At 44.4% G+C, this 16,564-nt stretch overlaps 1 protein-coding gene across 1 annotated transcript in view; it reads right to left on the bottom strand.

Annotated features, from left to right (window-relative positions):
• Positions 1-16,564, bottom strand: part of Grk5 (G protein-coupled receptor kinase 5) — a 188,291-nt gene that overhangs the window by 59,444 nt on the left and 112,283 nt on the right. Inside the window, exon 3 of the mRNA XM_051146878.1 lies at positions 3,639-3,751. Within this exon, the coding sequence (XP_051002835.1) occupies positions 3,639-3,751 (113 nt within the window). The remainder of the gene's footprint in view (positions 1-3,638; positions 3,752-16,564) is intronic.

Raw genomic sequence — 16,564 nt, 5'->3', positions numbered from 1 at the left:
CAGAGAGAGTCAGCCATAGTGTGGAGATGCTCAAGCCATCCCATGAAGAGAGCTGCCAGAAGAGTGGCTGAAACCTCTTGTCAGCCATATAAGTAACCGAGGAGCAGATCCAGCCACCACTTTTGTGACGTTTCCAGACTCTTGAGCCAAGAACACCTGCCGCACCATCCCAGAGCGCCTGACCCACAAGACTAGCAGCTAATAGGCTGGGTCTTACTCTTTTTTTTTTTTTTCTTTTCATATTTTTCCTTATGAAAATATATTCTTTTCTTATGCAATATATCTTAATTACAGGCCTCCTCCACTACTCCCAGTTCCTCCCCTCTTCCCTTCCCTCTGGATCCACTCCCTTTCTGTCTCTTATTATAAAACAACAGGCTCCTGAGAGATAACAACCAAACATGCAAAATAAAATATGAGATAAAGAAAAAAAATCCATCACATTGAGGCTGAAGAAGGCAACCCAAAAGAAGAAAAAGCCTCAAGGGCATGTACAAGAATCAGAGACTCACTTTAATATGTTGGTTCTTAACAGCTCTAAACTTACAGCTGGTGGTGCTTACTTCTTTTTGTTGATTTTCTTATTTGCTAATTTTTAATCTTTTCTTGACCCAAAAAGGTAAGCTCCAATGTCATAAAGAATTTGCCTTTTCCATTTACTATGCAGCCCCCAACTACAAAAGACAGCCTCCCTCATAGGAAGCATCTCATAAACTACCACCAAGCAAACTTGGCTCAATATCCACCAACTTTCCCTCACCCACAAAGAAGAGACTAGCAAACTTTAGATCTTATCCAAATGTGGGTTTTACATGAGTGGCCAGCTAGTGGTTAAGTCTCCAGAGAAAGGGTTTGAGGACCAGCCCATCCATCTTGAAGATGCTCATGGCAAGATCCTCTTGGTGTGTCGGGTTGACACTAGCCTGAGCCACCACCCAGTCTCTGGACAGATAACCAAACCTTTTTTGCCTTCCAGAGATCAGACTTAGATTCCTGACCCTGACTCTTGAGGACAGGACTGGAAGCTCCTTCCCAGCCCAGACTGGGGTGAGTTAGCTACACTGTCTGATGAGCAGTACATGAATGTTCTACCCCAAAAACCTCTGGGCCCATTTGAAAACAGCCACAGTTTGTACTTGACCTGAGAAACACAGATGATGAGACAGCAGAGAAGAGCACTTGCTGGTCTTTGCCACAGCCATGTAAGGACAACTTATTTTTAATAAGCTCCACTTGGTGAGGATGGCACTGGCTGAGGCCCTAAGTATCAGGGGTGGTAATTAACTGCAAGGATGCTATTACCTCCCACTTCCTCCATTCAGTCAGGATGAGAGAAAAGATTTCAGACGAGAAGTTTTGCTGGCACTGGAAACCCAGCAAAGGCTCCAAATGTAAAGGAGGAATCCAGAAGTTGATTATGACAACAGGTGGCAATGAAAGGAACTTAATTCCCAGATAAAAGTACCAAGGGGACAGTCAGCCTCTCTGGACGAGGGCTCTGTCAGGGTGTATGTAGGGCATTTGACTTGATAATACAAGAGTCAGAATCCTACTTCTTAACAGTTCTTCACACTGGCCCAGTAAGAAGGGAAGAACAGCAGCATCAGAATAAAACTGGGCATCCATTGAGTTTTATTTTTTCCCTTCTCGTGGATTAGCTTCACCTAAGAGAACACACGGCTGGAAAATTCCACCAGCTCCCATTCCTTCTAGTCTTCAGGCACATGAACGCCTGTGCTGACCATTCTTCTCAGCACTACAATCACTTTAATCTGCTCTGATTTTTTTTTCACCCCACCTCCACTTTTTAGGATTGAGAAGCACTGTCCTCATTGCTTATGGCACATGGCACGCCCTTTCCTGGCTAGACGGTAACAACTCAGGCTCATATCTTTGAATGTTTGGTTATCAGGGAGTGGCACTACTTGCAGAGGATTAGGAAGTGTGGCCTTGTTGGAGGAAGTGTGTCAAAAGCCCATGCCAAGCCTACAGCCTCTCTGTCTGCCTACACATCAGATTTTAGCTCTCAACTACTGCTCTAGCAACTGCCTGCAAGCTGCTGCGCTTCTTATCCCACCATGATGATAATGGACTAAGCCTCTGAAAGTATAAGCAAATGCTCAGTTAAATGCTTTCTCTTACAAGAATTGTCATGGTCATGGTGCCTCTTCATAGCAACAGAACACTATTACATAAACCCTTAGTTGTTCTGGGTTTTGTTATTGTTGTTGTTGCTGTTTGGTTTGGTTTGTTTGTTTTAAAGAGCGCTTACTCTTTAGAGATACATAATGACAATTTCACAGATGAAACAGTTTTGATAGGTAATATTTGCCTGTGTGTGGACGTCTGAACTGAACGCTGCTGAAGTGAGGTGAAAAGCAAATGGGAACTCATTACATTATTCGCCGACTTTTACTTTTTTAATAGTCTGAAACTTTCCATAATAATAAGTTTTTAAAAAACACCAGACCCCACTCTCAGAGATTCAGATTCATTAGTCTGGGTTTTGGCTAGGGCCCTGGTAATTTTTAAGGTTCCCAGGTGTTTTTAATCCTCAGTTATGGTTGAGAACTAGTTCAATCACTTGAGCAAAAGATGTCAGGGGCCAGTGTCTGGACCAGGACTGAGGCAGAAGCCACAGCGATGGTAAGGGCTCAAGAAGTCAAGGAGCTAAGCACATGGTCCCAGAACATGAGGGAAGAATGAGGAACAGGGAAGAGTTAGGAGAACTACAAAGACTTGAGCGTCCAGTAACTGGGGAGCAGGGGCCAATCTTAGGGTTGAGAGGTTTGGGGACCTGTGAGAAGTGGCTGCACATGTTGGGTATGTTGACCTGGTGGTGGAACTTTAAAAGAGCTATCTACCGCAGCAGCATTGCCGATAGGTCTAGAGACCACAGGAAAACTCTGAAGAGACATATAAATTGAGCCCTTTGAGGAAGCACCCTAAACAGCGATAGAGGCCAAGTGAGTCTCTAAGAAACAATACTATCTTGGTTCTACTTTTGAGAAGCTATCCCACATGACCCCACTTCCATTAAAGGAGTTCTCTGTTGCTCTCCCTTGCTCCCTAAGACCCTCAGGTAGAAATACAAAAGGTCATTTGCCAGCCCATGAGCCTGAGGGGCCATGACCATCCTCATCAAAGGCTAAGGAACTCCTGAGTATTTTTACAATTTTCTTAAAAATTCATGCATTTGTTAAACAAATGAGAGACAACACAGCTGAAGGAAGTCCTGGAAACATCAGGCACAACCACCTGACACAGACACAGCAAAGATTGGCTTGAAACTGCCAATGGGCACTCGTTGAGCCAGAGTTTACTGATGGTGCCTGTGTGTTCAGAGAACTCTGCTGGATGGGGTGACCAAGGAGCTCAAAGGTTTGTATTCCCTGGGAAAATAAACAGTAAACTGGTAAACAAAGATGCTAGCTGTGTATTTTATCTGAAGCATTTCAGCTGGAGGAAGGGCAGCAGCACCGAGGAGCTACCTCAACATTTAGAATCTTCCCAGTTTCTCAAGAAACAAGAGTTTAGATTCTTCAGGTTTCAAAACCATCTGGCTTATTTTTATTTCCTCCTGACAAAAACTAATTGTTGATCACAGAAGAGCCAAGGGCCACTTGGCAGGGACTTACCACTAAATCCAGGAACTGAATGTAGCACTCCAGCCCAGGCCTGGTTTCACAGAACTGTCGGAAAAGCAGTCTCCCAATTGGTTGCTTGTCACATAGACTGTAGTAATCTCTGTCTGGAGACAAGACAAAAAAGTGTGGTGAGACCAGAAGAGCACCAAGCAGTGCCATCAGTTACTCTACAATTGGGCCCAGAATCCTGGCTAGATAGAGCAATATAATGGTGAACGGAGGCCATTATCCTGTAGGGTTAGCAGACCCAGAGAGAGAGAAGTCTAGAACAGAGGGTGCCAGGCTACACCTGGCTCTGTTTTACAGTGCTATGGATTCTATATGGAGACATCAGTGTTCTGGTGACTATGGTGCTATTCCCTGTCGGGCCAAACAACATGAAATAAAGCCTAACCTGGTGACTGGGTGAAATGATCAGGCCCTCTCTCACTCTGGGGGGCCAGTGCCTACAACAGTGTCCTTGACCTTATAGAAAAGCTGCTGTGAGATTGAGGCTGAACCAAGAGGTCAGAACTGAGAAAACGACAAGAAGCAGGTTGGTCCCTGGTAATGTCCAGATCTCTGGATCAGACCATGCCTGTATTTTCCATACCACACCTGGAAAACTGATTTAAGGGAACATATTCCCTCTGTTTAGGGCAATTTGGAAAAAAAATCCTAAATTACATATAATTCAAAGCATCCTAGTGGGCAATTTTGCATTGGGTTTTTTGTTGTTGTTTTTCCCCTTTCCGTTTCTACCCAATTGGAGCAATGCCCACTCTTTGGATGTTTCTAGTGAAAACTGTGCATTTCCCAGATGAATAAGCATAGAAACAAGAAGTAACTAGCCTCAGTTACTAAGCCAGCAAAGAGGTTCTCAAGAAGAAACAAGGCGAGCCATCCAGCCCAAGGCCAGGAGCTGGAGCGCTACCACTGGCTGTTTTATTACTTCAATAGGCTCACCCTACCCTCTCTTTGACCCTCTTTGTCAAGTACATATTTGAGGCTAGGACCAGGATTTTTCCCCCTGCAATGACACTACAGCTTCTTTGAGCTTTTTGTGGCCAGAGGCTGCTTGAGCCACTGCCTAAGGCATGCTGTCTCAGATGCTCCCCAGCACTGGGCATTCTGGCCTTTCCAATCTGCAGCTGCCCCTCAAACTAATAGAGCTTGGAATCAACTTTGTGGAAAGGAAGGGCTTAGCCATTGGCTGTTACGGAGCAGGAACACCCATCTGCAAGCAAGGGGGGGGGGCTGTTATTAGCCTGGATGTACGTTCTTTTAGTCTATTCCATCTTTTCTTCTAGGGAACATCCTCTACCCAAGTCTGAACAAATCCCCACCTAACCTTCTGGTTCTGAGATGCTGGTGCTTCCCAAGTTCTGAAGATGATTTGTGACTCAGCCCTAGCCAATCAGAGTCACCTGTCTTCCAGTCATGACACGTTCATTTTAAGTGAGAGGGTGAATTTACCTGGTGATAAGTGTAACTATCTCAATTCCTATGTTCAAACACACAGCACAGCAAGCCTCTTCCCTTTCTATCTTCCCAGGTCAGGCTGATATTTGCCAAGATGTCAACCAACAGAAGACCAATGGCCCTGTCCTCAGAACTTTCCCCTAGCAATACTTGGGTGCCTGACCTGGGCCTCTCATAACCCAAGGACACAACAGAGGGAAGGTATTGGCCAGAAGCAGTCTCACTTGTCACTCCATGTAATCTTGGGTATTGTAAAAAATAAAGGGCTATTAATATTTACCATTAATCCATAGATGTAATTATTATGGCAGTTATCGTTTAATCCACTACCATACCAATAAAAGACACACACCTGATAGATCTTTGTTTTTATGTTTTTGTTTTTGTTTTTTCAAAACAGAGTTTCTATGTGTATTCTTGGCTGTCCTGGACTCATTTTGTAAATCCAGGTTGAACTCACAGAGATCTGCCTGCCTCTGCCTCCCTGTGCTGGGATTAAAGACATGTGCCACCATGCCCAGCTACCTGATAGGTTTTTATAAGATAAGTCTTATTTCACCCGGGGCTGGGCAGATATTAGCCTCCTAAGCAACCTCATCATCTCCCAGTCCCACATCCCATGCCATTTGCTCTAATCATTCCTATCTGAGCTACTTTCCATCCAAAATAATATAAATACTTGCACATGCTTTCTATCTAGGCCCGTTCTCTCCAGCCATTCAAATCCTCAGAATAAACTCCTCCTGGCCACATGGTTCTTCTTTATGCTACCCCATGGTAGGCTTTCCCTTTCCTCGCCTCCTGTCTCCTGTGGCCTCTCCTATCCCCATCCCCATCCCCATGATTCTTCTCTCTCCAAGCCTTTGAATCTCAGCTCTGCCTACCTCTCTTCTGCCCTGCCCAGGTATAGGTATTTATTGAGCCAATCAGGAATAATTTGGAGGCAGGGTTACAGAGCAACATTTATACAAAGCACCAGACCATGCTGTAGCACATGGGCCTGAGTTTCTAGACCCCAGTTTCTCATCTATAAAATAAGGCATGAGAATGATCAACTACTGAGTTCCTTCACAGCCTGGAGCCCCCCTTGCCTGCCAGTTTCACAAGCAATTAGGTCTCAAGATAGACTCCAAGATCAGTACTAAAGCTCACTTTGACCCAGTATTCCAAAGCTCTCCTTTTGTCCACTCCGGGTGGCAATAGCTGTTCTGGTGTCTCCCTCCCTGAATCTAAGGCAAAGGTTGGCAAACTTTTGTAAGACCAGTAGTAAAAATTTTAGCTTTTGAGGCTATATGGTTTGGGTCAGTTACTCAACAATGGGTTATAATGAAAAGTCCCCCTGGCACTATATGAACTGTCTATGGGTATGATGTGTCTAATAAAATTTTATTTACACAAACTAGTGGAAAGCCACAATTTGATCACATGCTAATCCCTGTTTTCACATCCTTGGGCATCCAGCCCCTTTGCAGTGTGATGGTGATGCTGAGCTGATTCCTCTGATACAGCTGTCTCCTTCCTAAGGCCAGAAAATATCTGCTATCTTGAAAGATCTAAGGAGGAGCTACTAAGTACTGAAAACATGCTTGTCATCTGAGCATACAACCAGTAGTAAAGGAAAGCAGGTCAGAAATCAGAAAAGCCAAATCCATTCCAGGTAAAACCTAAGCCCAGTAACCCCTGGAAAGAAACATACATCAATAAAACACACACACACACACACACACACACACACACACACACACACACACACACACACACACACCCCACATTTCTGCAAATACCACTAAACACTCAAACTACACAGATAGAGATCAGGTGCAAACACAGCATGGATGAATCCAAGTAGCATTGTATGGGTCCAAGACCTGGAAACAAAATATATGTATGCAATTGATCCCATAAGTCTAAAAATCAAAAAAGGCAAATCCACAGTAACCAAAATCAGAACAATAGTGGAAAGTAGGGAATTCATGACAGAGGTGCATAAAGGAGCTTTGGGCATGGTGAACATGATGGGTATGTCAAGACTCTGGTGATTACATGGCTGTACATATTTTATAAAAGTTCATTTCATTATACACTTAAAATTGGTGAGTGCACTGGAATTAAGAAGTAACATTTCAGTAAGGAGAATCAAAGGAAAGAAAAGAATTAAGTCACACAACCTGAGTTATCTAAGCTGTTCCTTCAGCCATAAAGTAAAAAGATCCTAATTGTGGCCTTCCTCGAGGGCAGTGTTACTCCAGGTAGGGACATGTCTGCATCCTCCAGGAGCTGGACATCTCTAGGCTCCTTCTGACTGACTGGACTTAAATGCCCCATGTGGGGTCCAGATTTGTGTTTGAACAAGTTGCTCACTCCTAAGAAGAGGGACACTCTTATATTTCTAGCCCATCATAGATGGAGACACACGTATAAACTACACCACTAGCAAATCCAAGAGCACCTAACTGCTTAGCATGTGAGAGGTCTCCTAAGCATGAACCTGGGTCCACACCACAGGAACTGGTCGTGAAGGTCAAAGTGCATCTATGGTTACCACAGACCAGAGGCAGCAGAATTACAATGAAAAAGGAAACTGTTCGGTCTTTTCTTTTCCTAAAGTCTTTTTTTGTTTTGTTTTGGTTTTTTGAGACAGGGTTTCCCTGTATAGCCCTGACTGTCCTGGAATTTGTTCTGTAGATCAGAGATCAGGCTGGCATTAAAGGTGTTCACCACCACATTAGGACTTCTTTTCCTAAAATCTTTTACCCTTACGCTAATTTATTTTAGATTTCAGTTTATTACAACAAAAATGGGCTGATTAATAACCCTTTCAGCCCCAAACAGTATTTGGAGACTCAAAATGAAAACCTGTATCCAAAATCTTTTCATGTCCCTAAGTGCTCTGTTACAGCAAGCTCCTGCATCGTTCACAAGCAAGAACTGCTTCCACCTCACCACAAAGCTGCATCTGCACAGAGATTCTAGAAACTATGTTGTCACTGCTGATTAGTCCAACAGCTCAGAAATGTCCAAGCACCCCCATCCTTCTTGTATCCCAGAGGAAGACAGGGCTGCTTGACTGGGTGAGAACTCCTATGGAGCTAGTGATATGTTGGGATCTGAGTCCTACCTACACCCGCTCGGAAGTCCTCAGCCGGGTGTGGATCTAGCCACGCCTATATAATGGCTGTCTTTCACAACAGGTAGTTACAATTGATATTAATGTGTAGAGACTACAGTGCCTGAGACAGGCCCTTTATAACAGGGTTACCGAACTACCAACAGAAATAATGCCGACAGTCAGCAACTAGCCCTGGGTGACTAGGCTGTCTTGGGTAAATCCTTTTCCTGAGGCTCAGCAGCCCCATGGAACATTCAATCAAAGTTAGACTGCTGCCATTAGGGGTACCCGCAACACACAGGAGCACCCCACACAGCCTCAGCACATGGTCTGACCTGTGTGAACAGCAGCCAGGAAGACAGATGGTAGAAATGATGGCTTTTAACACTTTGAAGGCTCAGAAAGATAAGTAAATGGAACCAATGAAAAGAGGCTTGACTTCCCGACAAGATGAAAGCAGGCTCTTGGGCTGAGTTGCTTCTCTGTCCTTGAGCCACTGTCCAAGCTCTGGGAGGGCTTGCCTCTATTACCAGCTTTGCCTTGCATGGAGAACCTCTGACTGAAAGAAGCCACACATCTCTCAATAGCTCATGCCTGAGGTTAAAATCTTACAACCCAGATAATTCCTTTAAGACTCAGGAACAGGAATGACATTGATAGTAAAAATAAATAAATGTTGTCATTGTTTTCATTCTTTTCCAGTTACATGAAATGGGAACATATTTTCTTAGTTAAGACTCTGTGGTATGTGGGCACTTAGAAAGCAACCAGATCTCCCAACAAAAGGCCAGAACACAAACATAGAGGACATCAGGGCTCCCCTCTGATGGCCACAAGAACTGAGTGCAACACAATGGCCACCCAACATCCTCCTGGGCTCTTGAGAATTCGTGGCCATCATTCTAAACCAAGCAGGGCACACCCATGGGTGGCGATGTAGGAAGGGGTGACCATGACTGAAACCTGCTTAGGACTGTTTTCATTGTTGCCCCAGGCACTCCTTGAACTTGGGCCAAAGAAAATGTACGTTCCATTTCAGGAATAAGAGCAAGAATGAAATGTGGCTTCCTGAGGAAATGGAAATGTTAACACTGGAGCCCTCTGAAATGAAACCACATGTTATGGTAAACTGGGATGGGGGGGTGGTCCAGAAAGAATTCCTGTGGCCATCTCTCCACCAGCTTGATACCCATGTCATTGTACTTTATTTAACTGTGTTTCCCTGAAGCACCAGGTTATTGGCAAGGAGGTATGTTCCTCATGGTCCCTAAGACAGTATAGAAAACACATGTAGAGACTGGTGGATTAAAGTCCACAAGCCTCCATTCTGCCATATTCCAGGTCTGATACAACAAACAGAAAATGTGATTTAGAATAAGCTCTCTCTCAAAAAGTCCTGCCAAAGCTAGAAAAAAGCAGTCTGGCTTTTGCTCTGAAGAAAAATAGTCTGTGATGTTGGAGAGGAGTGATAGCATCCTGAGTAAGGGCAGTTCCTCACAGTTCTGCCCTTTGGAAGGAACAGGAAAAAGGAAACATTTGGTATTTAGTTAGCAACAGCTGAGCAGGTTCTGGTTGCTTCAAGAATGATGTTTTATGTTAATAAAAATTATATATGTCACATTACAAAAACACACCCTCAACAAATGTCATCTTTCTGTGCCTCTTACCCCTCATTCTGGCCTATCGTTTTAATAACTCCTCACACTTGTCACATATCTTCTAAATAACACAAATAGAAAGCCCGAGGTTCACATAGTTGGTAGCAATTAGACAAGCTACATGTCAAAACCAGGGCTTTTGGAGCCCAGGCTGCCAGTAGGAGAAAAGGAAGGGTGCCTGCCTGTGATTTTGAGGAAAGAAGATCTAAGTGACAGGGGTTCCAGGGCAGGGTTCTGGCTGTCCCCCTCAAGTGCATCAGAAAGGTACCTGGAAGTCTAGGAAGGGGCTAAGGCTGAGATTGGCATGGGGTGGAGATACTGCATTCCGACTGTGCCTCTTTAAAATACCATAAGCTCAGAGTCATGCAATGACCTCATTATTTTTTTTAATGAAGACTATCGATGATGTTTTTTTAAGTTTTATTTATTTATTATTATGTATACAGAGTTCTGCCTGCATATACATCTGCAGGCCAGAGAAGGGAATCAGATCACATTATAGATGCTTGTGAGCCACCATGTGGTTGCTGGGACTTGAACTCATGACCTCTGGAAGAACAGGCAGTGCTCTTAACCGCTGAGCCATCTCTCTAGTCCATGACCTCATTATTAAAGTACAAAAAAAGCATAGAACTTGGATATTTTCTCACAGTGACAATGGGATGAAGAGCTGGTAAATTAAGGGGTGGGGTGAGGGAAATGGAAGAAACAGCTAGGGGTAATGGGTCCAGAATCCTAGGAAGAGCTGGAGACAGACTCAGGATCTGGGTTACAGATCTGACTTTCTTATTTGCCAATTTCAAAAGGGTAAGTTGGAAGCACTTAACTCGAACTGCTCTCCTCTACCCAAGAACTTCTCAGTGACTGAAAACCTCACTTCCGCAAACTACTCAGAGGACAGGGTACCTTGTGGCAGAAAAGTCACCTGGTGTGTCAGTGCTGGTTCTTTTGAATGCTGGGGGCAAGTAGGAAACACACAAATGCATGACCTGTGCTCACTTCTATTTTTATAAATGTTGAAATTTTCACAGATGAAAGAAAACAACACTTCTAAAGGCCCGACTGAAAAGTCAATGAAGAGTCTGTAAGGCAGAGATCTGTGACTGCCAGCCACCCCATTCTGTGCAGGGAGTGAGCAACATGTAGTGCTCAGAACTCTGTTTTACTTTGCAAACCTGAGGCAGAACTTCGCAGTGATTTGGAGTTTAACTAGGCCTGCCACAGAGCAACCAGGACAGCCTGGCTTAGGATGACTGCTGCTTTCTGGTGCCCTGCTGCAACCATCCACTTACAAGGGCATTCTTTCATGTGTTTGTTTATTTGGGAGTTTTTGTTAGTTTTCTCTCAAACCCTTACAGTTTTAGAAGTGACAATACCCAGGCCACACCCAGACAGACTATATCAATACTGGGACAGAATGAATGTTTTATGAAAGTTTACCAGGTGGTTACAACACTGCATCCCCTAAAAAGTATGGCTCAGTTCTGTGCACCTGCAGCAGCACTTGGCCCAAGCACCAGAATAGGTACGTGCATAAAACAAATGAGCAGTGACGCAGCAAACTAATGGAAGCAACTATTCTACTTCCAGTCTCAGTTCATTCCCTCAGTCCATGACACCCCACCATGGTCAATCTGCCAGAAAAAAGGGTCACCCAAAAGAACCAGGTGATGGTTAACTGTTACTAACATGTCTCCTATCCAACAGCAATGAAGGAGGCCCAAGTGACTCACTGGATTCTGGGTACCAGTCAGAGCTACAGCATCCCCAACCCTGACCAGGTGTCCCTGCTTTTTCCTGGACCACTCGGCAGTGGCAAATAGCTATACATCCAAAAGGATATGTAAATGTTCGAGAAGTAAATATTTGAGGAGGTGGAGGTAATGATGGTCTCCCAAAAGCTTAGATGTCTCTGGGTTGGCAGTCCCTCAGTCCTCAACCTGATTTCCTTCAACATGCTTCCCAATGAGACAGCCTTAGCCTGTATATTTCTGGCAGGCATTTCACCAATGGTGCCCAGGGCTCTTTCTCAACCTGGTGCAAAAAGACAGGTCTTAGCATGAAACTGCCCTTCAGCTCTAAATCTTGGTATTCAGAGAAAAAAATGTAGGAAGACCCTTCTCTCCAATAAGCATCTATTTCTTCCTGCAAGCCACCATGGGTTTGGCCTGATGGAAAATAACCCAGATCTCTAGTGAGTAAAAATCAAACTACATCAAGCCTTCTACCTGTGATTAGACTGGTTTTAGTCTCATGAGGAGCTGGAGGTGCTAAAGAGGTATGCTCACAAGCACAAGAGCTTGCCCAATGTCCATATTCCAGACAGGGATGAGGATGGGAAGAAGATGTTTTACCAGGATCTAGTACAGGGGATCAGGGACATACAGTTAGATCTTGCTTAGAGTTGTCATCCATTGATGTTGGGACTAGACATCTGAGCATGTGCATCTGTGTGTGTGAGTACACATACACGTGAATGAGCATGTATGCAAAGGCCACCACTGGGTTTCTTCCTCAATTACTCTCCCCTGTATTTTCTAGCACATCCTCATTGAACCTGGAGCTCTCCGATTCAGCTACACTGGCTGGTCAGAAAGTTCCAGGGGTCCACGCAGCTCTGCCTCCTCAGTGTCTCTTGGTGCCAGGAACAGAGACATGCACTATGCATCCAGCCTTCTGCGTGGGTGCTGGGTTCTAAGTCCAGGTCCTCATGCCTGTACAGTAAGCGCTGTACTGATGGAGCCATCTTTCCAGCCTCTGGTGTCAGAACTTAGGTAAATATTTTTCTACAATGGATTCTGACAGAAAGAAAAAAGGTTTAGGTCAGACAGTGGCCTCCCTATTTTCTAGCAGGTATATAATAATAATAACTGAAGAAAATATGAAACAAAAATAAAGCTACCTTTCTGTAGGACAAATACCATGCTAGGCACCACGTGCCTGTCTTGTGTTGTCTTCATAACTGCCTATGGGACAGGCACTATAACCAGTCTATATTTCAGATGCTTGAAAATGAAGCCCTAATCAGAGTCGGCATGAGGCCAAGGAGCCTGCAAGAGGCAGTGCTATGGTGACCACAGTTCCTGATGACTATAGAACTAGCTTGCATTTCTTAGCTTCTTGGGATCCACAGTAACAATAGACAAGGACCTGGGAGTCTAGAGTTGACATTGTATCAACGGCACCAGGTAGCAACCCCCATGGGAACAAGAGGTACCCAAGCGTGACAGTTAATATGTTAACTTGACAGGACCTAGAATCACCTAGGAGACAAAGCTCTGAGTTTGCCTGTGAGGGAGTATCTAGATTAGGTCAGCCTCTCAGCATGTCTGTGAGGGACTGTGTATACTGAGACCGAATTAAAAGGAGAAAGTGAGCTGAGGGAGCAATTCATTGTCCCACTTCCTTTTTGTAGATGCGATGTGACCAGCTGCCTTCTCTGCCATCACAGGTTGTACCCTCAAAATATGTGCTAAGATATTTTCTCCTTTAAGTTGCTTTTGTCGGGGTATTATTATCATAGCAACAGAAAAAATAACTAAGACACTAAGTAATCTGGATTTCTTTTGGTCCATTTAGGTCTAGGCTGCCTTTGCCCTCTCAGTCCAGAGCAACCATCCTCCAGGAGATGAGGTCTGGGAAAACAGAACTGAATGGCAAATAGGTGCCTTCATGCACTGACCAGGCCAGCTAAGAGAATGACTTGGGTGGGATGCCCCTCTCCAGTCTTGCTAAGCTGGACCTGACTTCACCTCCTTGAATCTTCAGCTCTGCAGCATGCACTACACAGGGCTATATAACTTATATTTTGTCTCATGCCTTCGGCTACTGTCCTAAGACGTGGCCTTGCCTCCTCAACTAAGCCATAAGTCCTCTTTGTCTTACTGTCTCTTCCCTGTAGTGTTTGGGACAGTCTACAGACTTATGAGATGACCAATACATATAATAATAATTAAAGAAATAGCAGCCCTGAGAACAGTTATTCACTAGGATCCTGTTTACACTTTTTTTGTCCAAACAAATCTGGTGTTCCTTTAAGGAGGGAGTCTTCAAGTCCCTAGTGTCCCAAAGTCAATGCTTGGCTTTAATAGGATACTGTAATTGCATTTCACAGCACATTCCTGTGCGGGTACCTACATGGAGGACAGTCTTAAGCCAACAGGACAGAAATATAAACATGGTTGGCCTGCCTTAGAGCCAGCAGGGGACTCACTTCTCAAACATCCAGGCACCTAACATAGAGCCAGACACAGAGCTATGAACAATAACTCTTGCTGAGCCAGTACATGAACAGATTAAGATCTATTAGTCCCAGCACTTGGGAGGCAGAGGGAGGTGGATTGCTGTGAGTTCGAGGCCAGCCTGGTCTACAAAGCGAGCCCAGGACAGTCAAGGCTAACACAGAGAGACCCTGTCTTGAAAAACAAAACCAAACAACAACAAAGATCTAATTATACAGGGCCAGACACTCATGTGGCTGAGGCAGGAGATTGTCACTGAGTTCAAGACCAGCCTGGGTTACACAGTAAGTTTCAGGTACAGTATGAAACCTTGTATTTTAAAAGGAGGGGGAAGCTAAAATTCTAGCTGAGTTGGTGCTACACAAGCACCAACTCACAGCACCACATGAGCCAGGCATGTTTGTGCACACCTGTAATCCCAACACTTGAGGAGTAGAAATGGGAAATCAAAAGTTAAAAGCCCATCTTCACCTACATACCTAGGTTTTTGGGGCCTGCCTGGGCTACATGAAACCCAGTGCAGCAGTAGATAGTGAATGGCTGCATACTAACACATGTAATTCCAAGTTTCTCCCTATGCCAGGCCAGGCTACACTCAGACTTATAGGAAACAAAGTCCCTTCCATATGAGCAGCTGGTGAGTAAGGCGAATCCTTTATTAAAACATTAAGACCCAGATGGCTCAGCGTGTAAAGACGCCTGTCAACAACTCTGACAAGCTGAATCTGATCCTTGGGATCCATGTACAACTGTCTCCTGCAGGTAGTCCTCTGATCTCACACTTGTAGAGCGGTACATGCAAACCCCAACCCCTACATAAAATGTCATTTTGAAACTTGAAAAAAAAAAATCCAAGGGGCTAAAGAGATTGCTCAGCCATTAAAAGTACTAGTTGCTCTTGCAGAGAACCTGGGTTTGGTCCCCCGCACACAAATAGAGATGTACAAGTACTCCAGTCCCCGGGATGCAGCTCCTTCATCCAGCCTTCGCAAGGACAAGGCATATACACCGTGCACTTACATGCACACAGGCAAAAAACTCATGCTCATGCAATAAAAATAAATATTTTAAGAAAATAAGGGTTTTTTATGTATATGCTAGGAATTGAACCTATATGCTGTGAGAGCAGACAGAGCTCTTAACAGCTAAGCCATCTCTTCAGCCCCCCAAATAAACACATCTTTCTTTTAAGTCCCAAAATCCTCATTTAGGGACCCCCACTCAAACTTGGTATAGAGACCCCGCTGGTCTTTAGCCATTCTAGCCTCCTCTCTGGGACCTGACACTTTGAACACCACAGAGCAGATTTGCTCTGTCAGCCCAGAGGCCTGTGATGGATGCTACGCAGGTGTCTCATATAAATCTTCAAGGGCCTTCTCTGCATGGAGCCAAGTAGACACTTTAATCATCAGGAGCAAAGAAAACAAAGTGCCTCATGCATTTTCATGTTTGTCTCAGTGAAAGAGCACAGTCAATTTGTCAGCACTTCTTGCCGAACACCACTTGTTTTAGACTAAAGCGTTCTCGGCTGTACAAACGCTGAATAGACACCGGCAGAGCCCAACACACGCTTCTCTTTGCCTCTTTCTGTTTTAAGAGTCCCACACATCACATAACTGTCTAGACCCCATAAGCTGCCTCACAGCTAGAGTGCCGCTCCCTAGTTCCGCTCCTTTCTTTCCTTTGACAATCATTCCTGGAAACAGATATTTAACTGATGAGAAATCTAAAAGAAGCCCTCCTGTGTGACTTAACATGAGTGATAACTGGGAAAAAGAATAAAGTAACTCAGTTAATAAAACACATGGTCGTATGGAACACCTCATTTCTAACTGGTTTCAAAGTATAACCCATCATGGCTGTTTGTCACTGAAAAACTCCATACTGGAACCATCCATGTTTCTTGACTTTCCTTCTAAGTAAGTAACTGGAGAGGGAATTTGCTCAGGAAAATGTAATAATAAGAGTGAATTCAGAGCTTCTGAAAATCACCTTGTCAGATTAGAAAGCTCCCCAAGCAAGCCCTCACAAGCCTGGGTTCTGAAAGGCTGAGCTGTGCCTATGCTAGGGTAGGTGGCTGGTGCTCAGCAGTGGAGAGTGTACAGCACAGCCTAAGTCACTAACTCTAGGAGAGAAGATGCTCTGGGAATCCACTTCCTTCCAAAAGCAGCTTGAACCTGAATCTCCATCTTGAAAACACAATTCACATACAATGCTCAAAGCTGGGGATAGGGCAGAGGAACCATCAGCTCATCCTGATCTCTAGGCTCAATCCAAGAAGTTACAGACCTCCACCTCAGAAGAAGATTGTTCTAGACCCACTGCATGCTGGTTGTTAACTGCCTCAGTTTCTAGCTCACCATATTGGCATCCCAGTTTTCTCAGCTTGTTTGGCTGGAGGTGACTTCCCCATCCCTTTGTGTATATGTATGTATGTATGAGTCCACA

This window comes from Acomys russatus, chromosome 5 (assembly GCF_903995435.1).
Source record: "Acomys russatus chromosome 5, mAcoRus1.1, whole genome shotgun sequence".
NCBI classification, from domain to species: Eukaryota; Metazoa; Chordata; class Mammalia; order Rodentia; family Muridae; genus Acomys; species Acomys russatus.
Note: the sequence above shows the minus strand (reverse complement) of the source record. Positions and strands in the feature narration are given on the sequence as shown.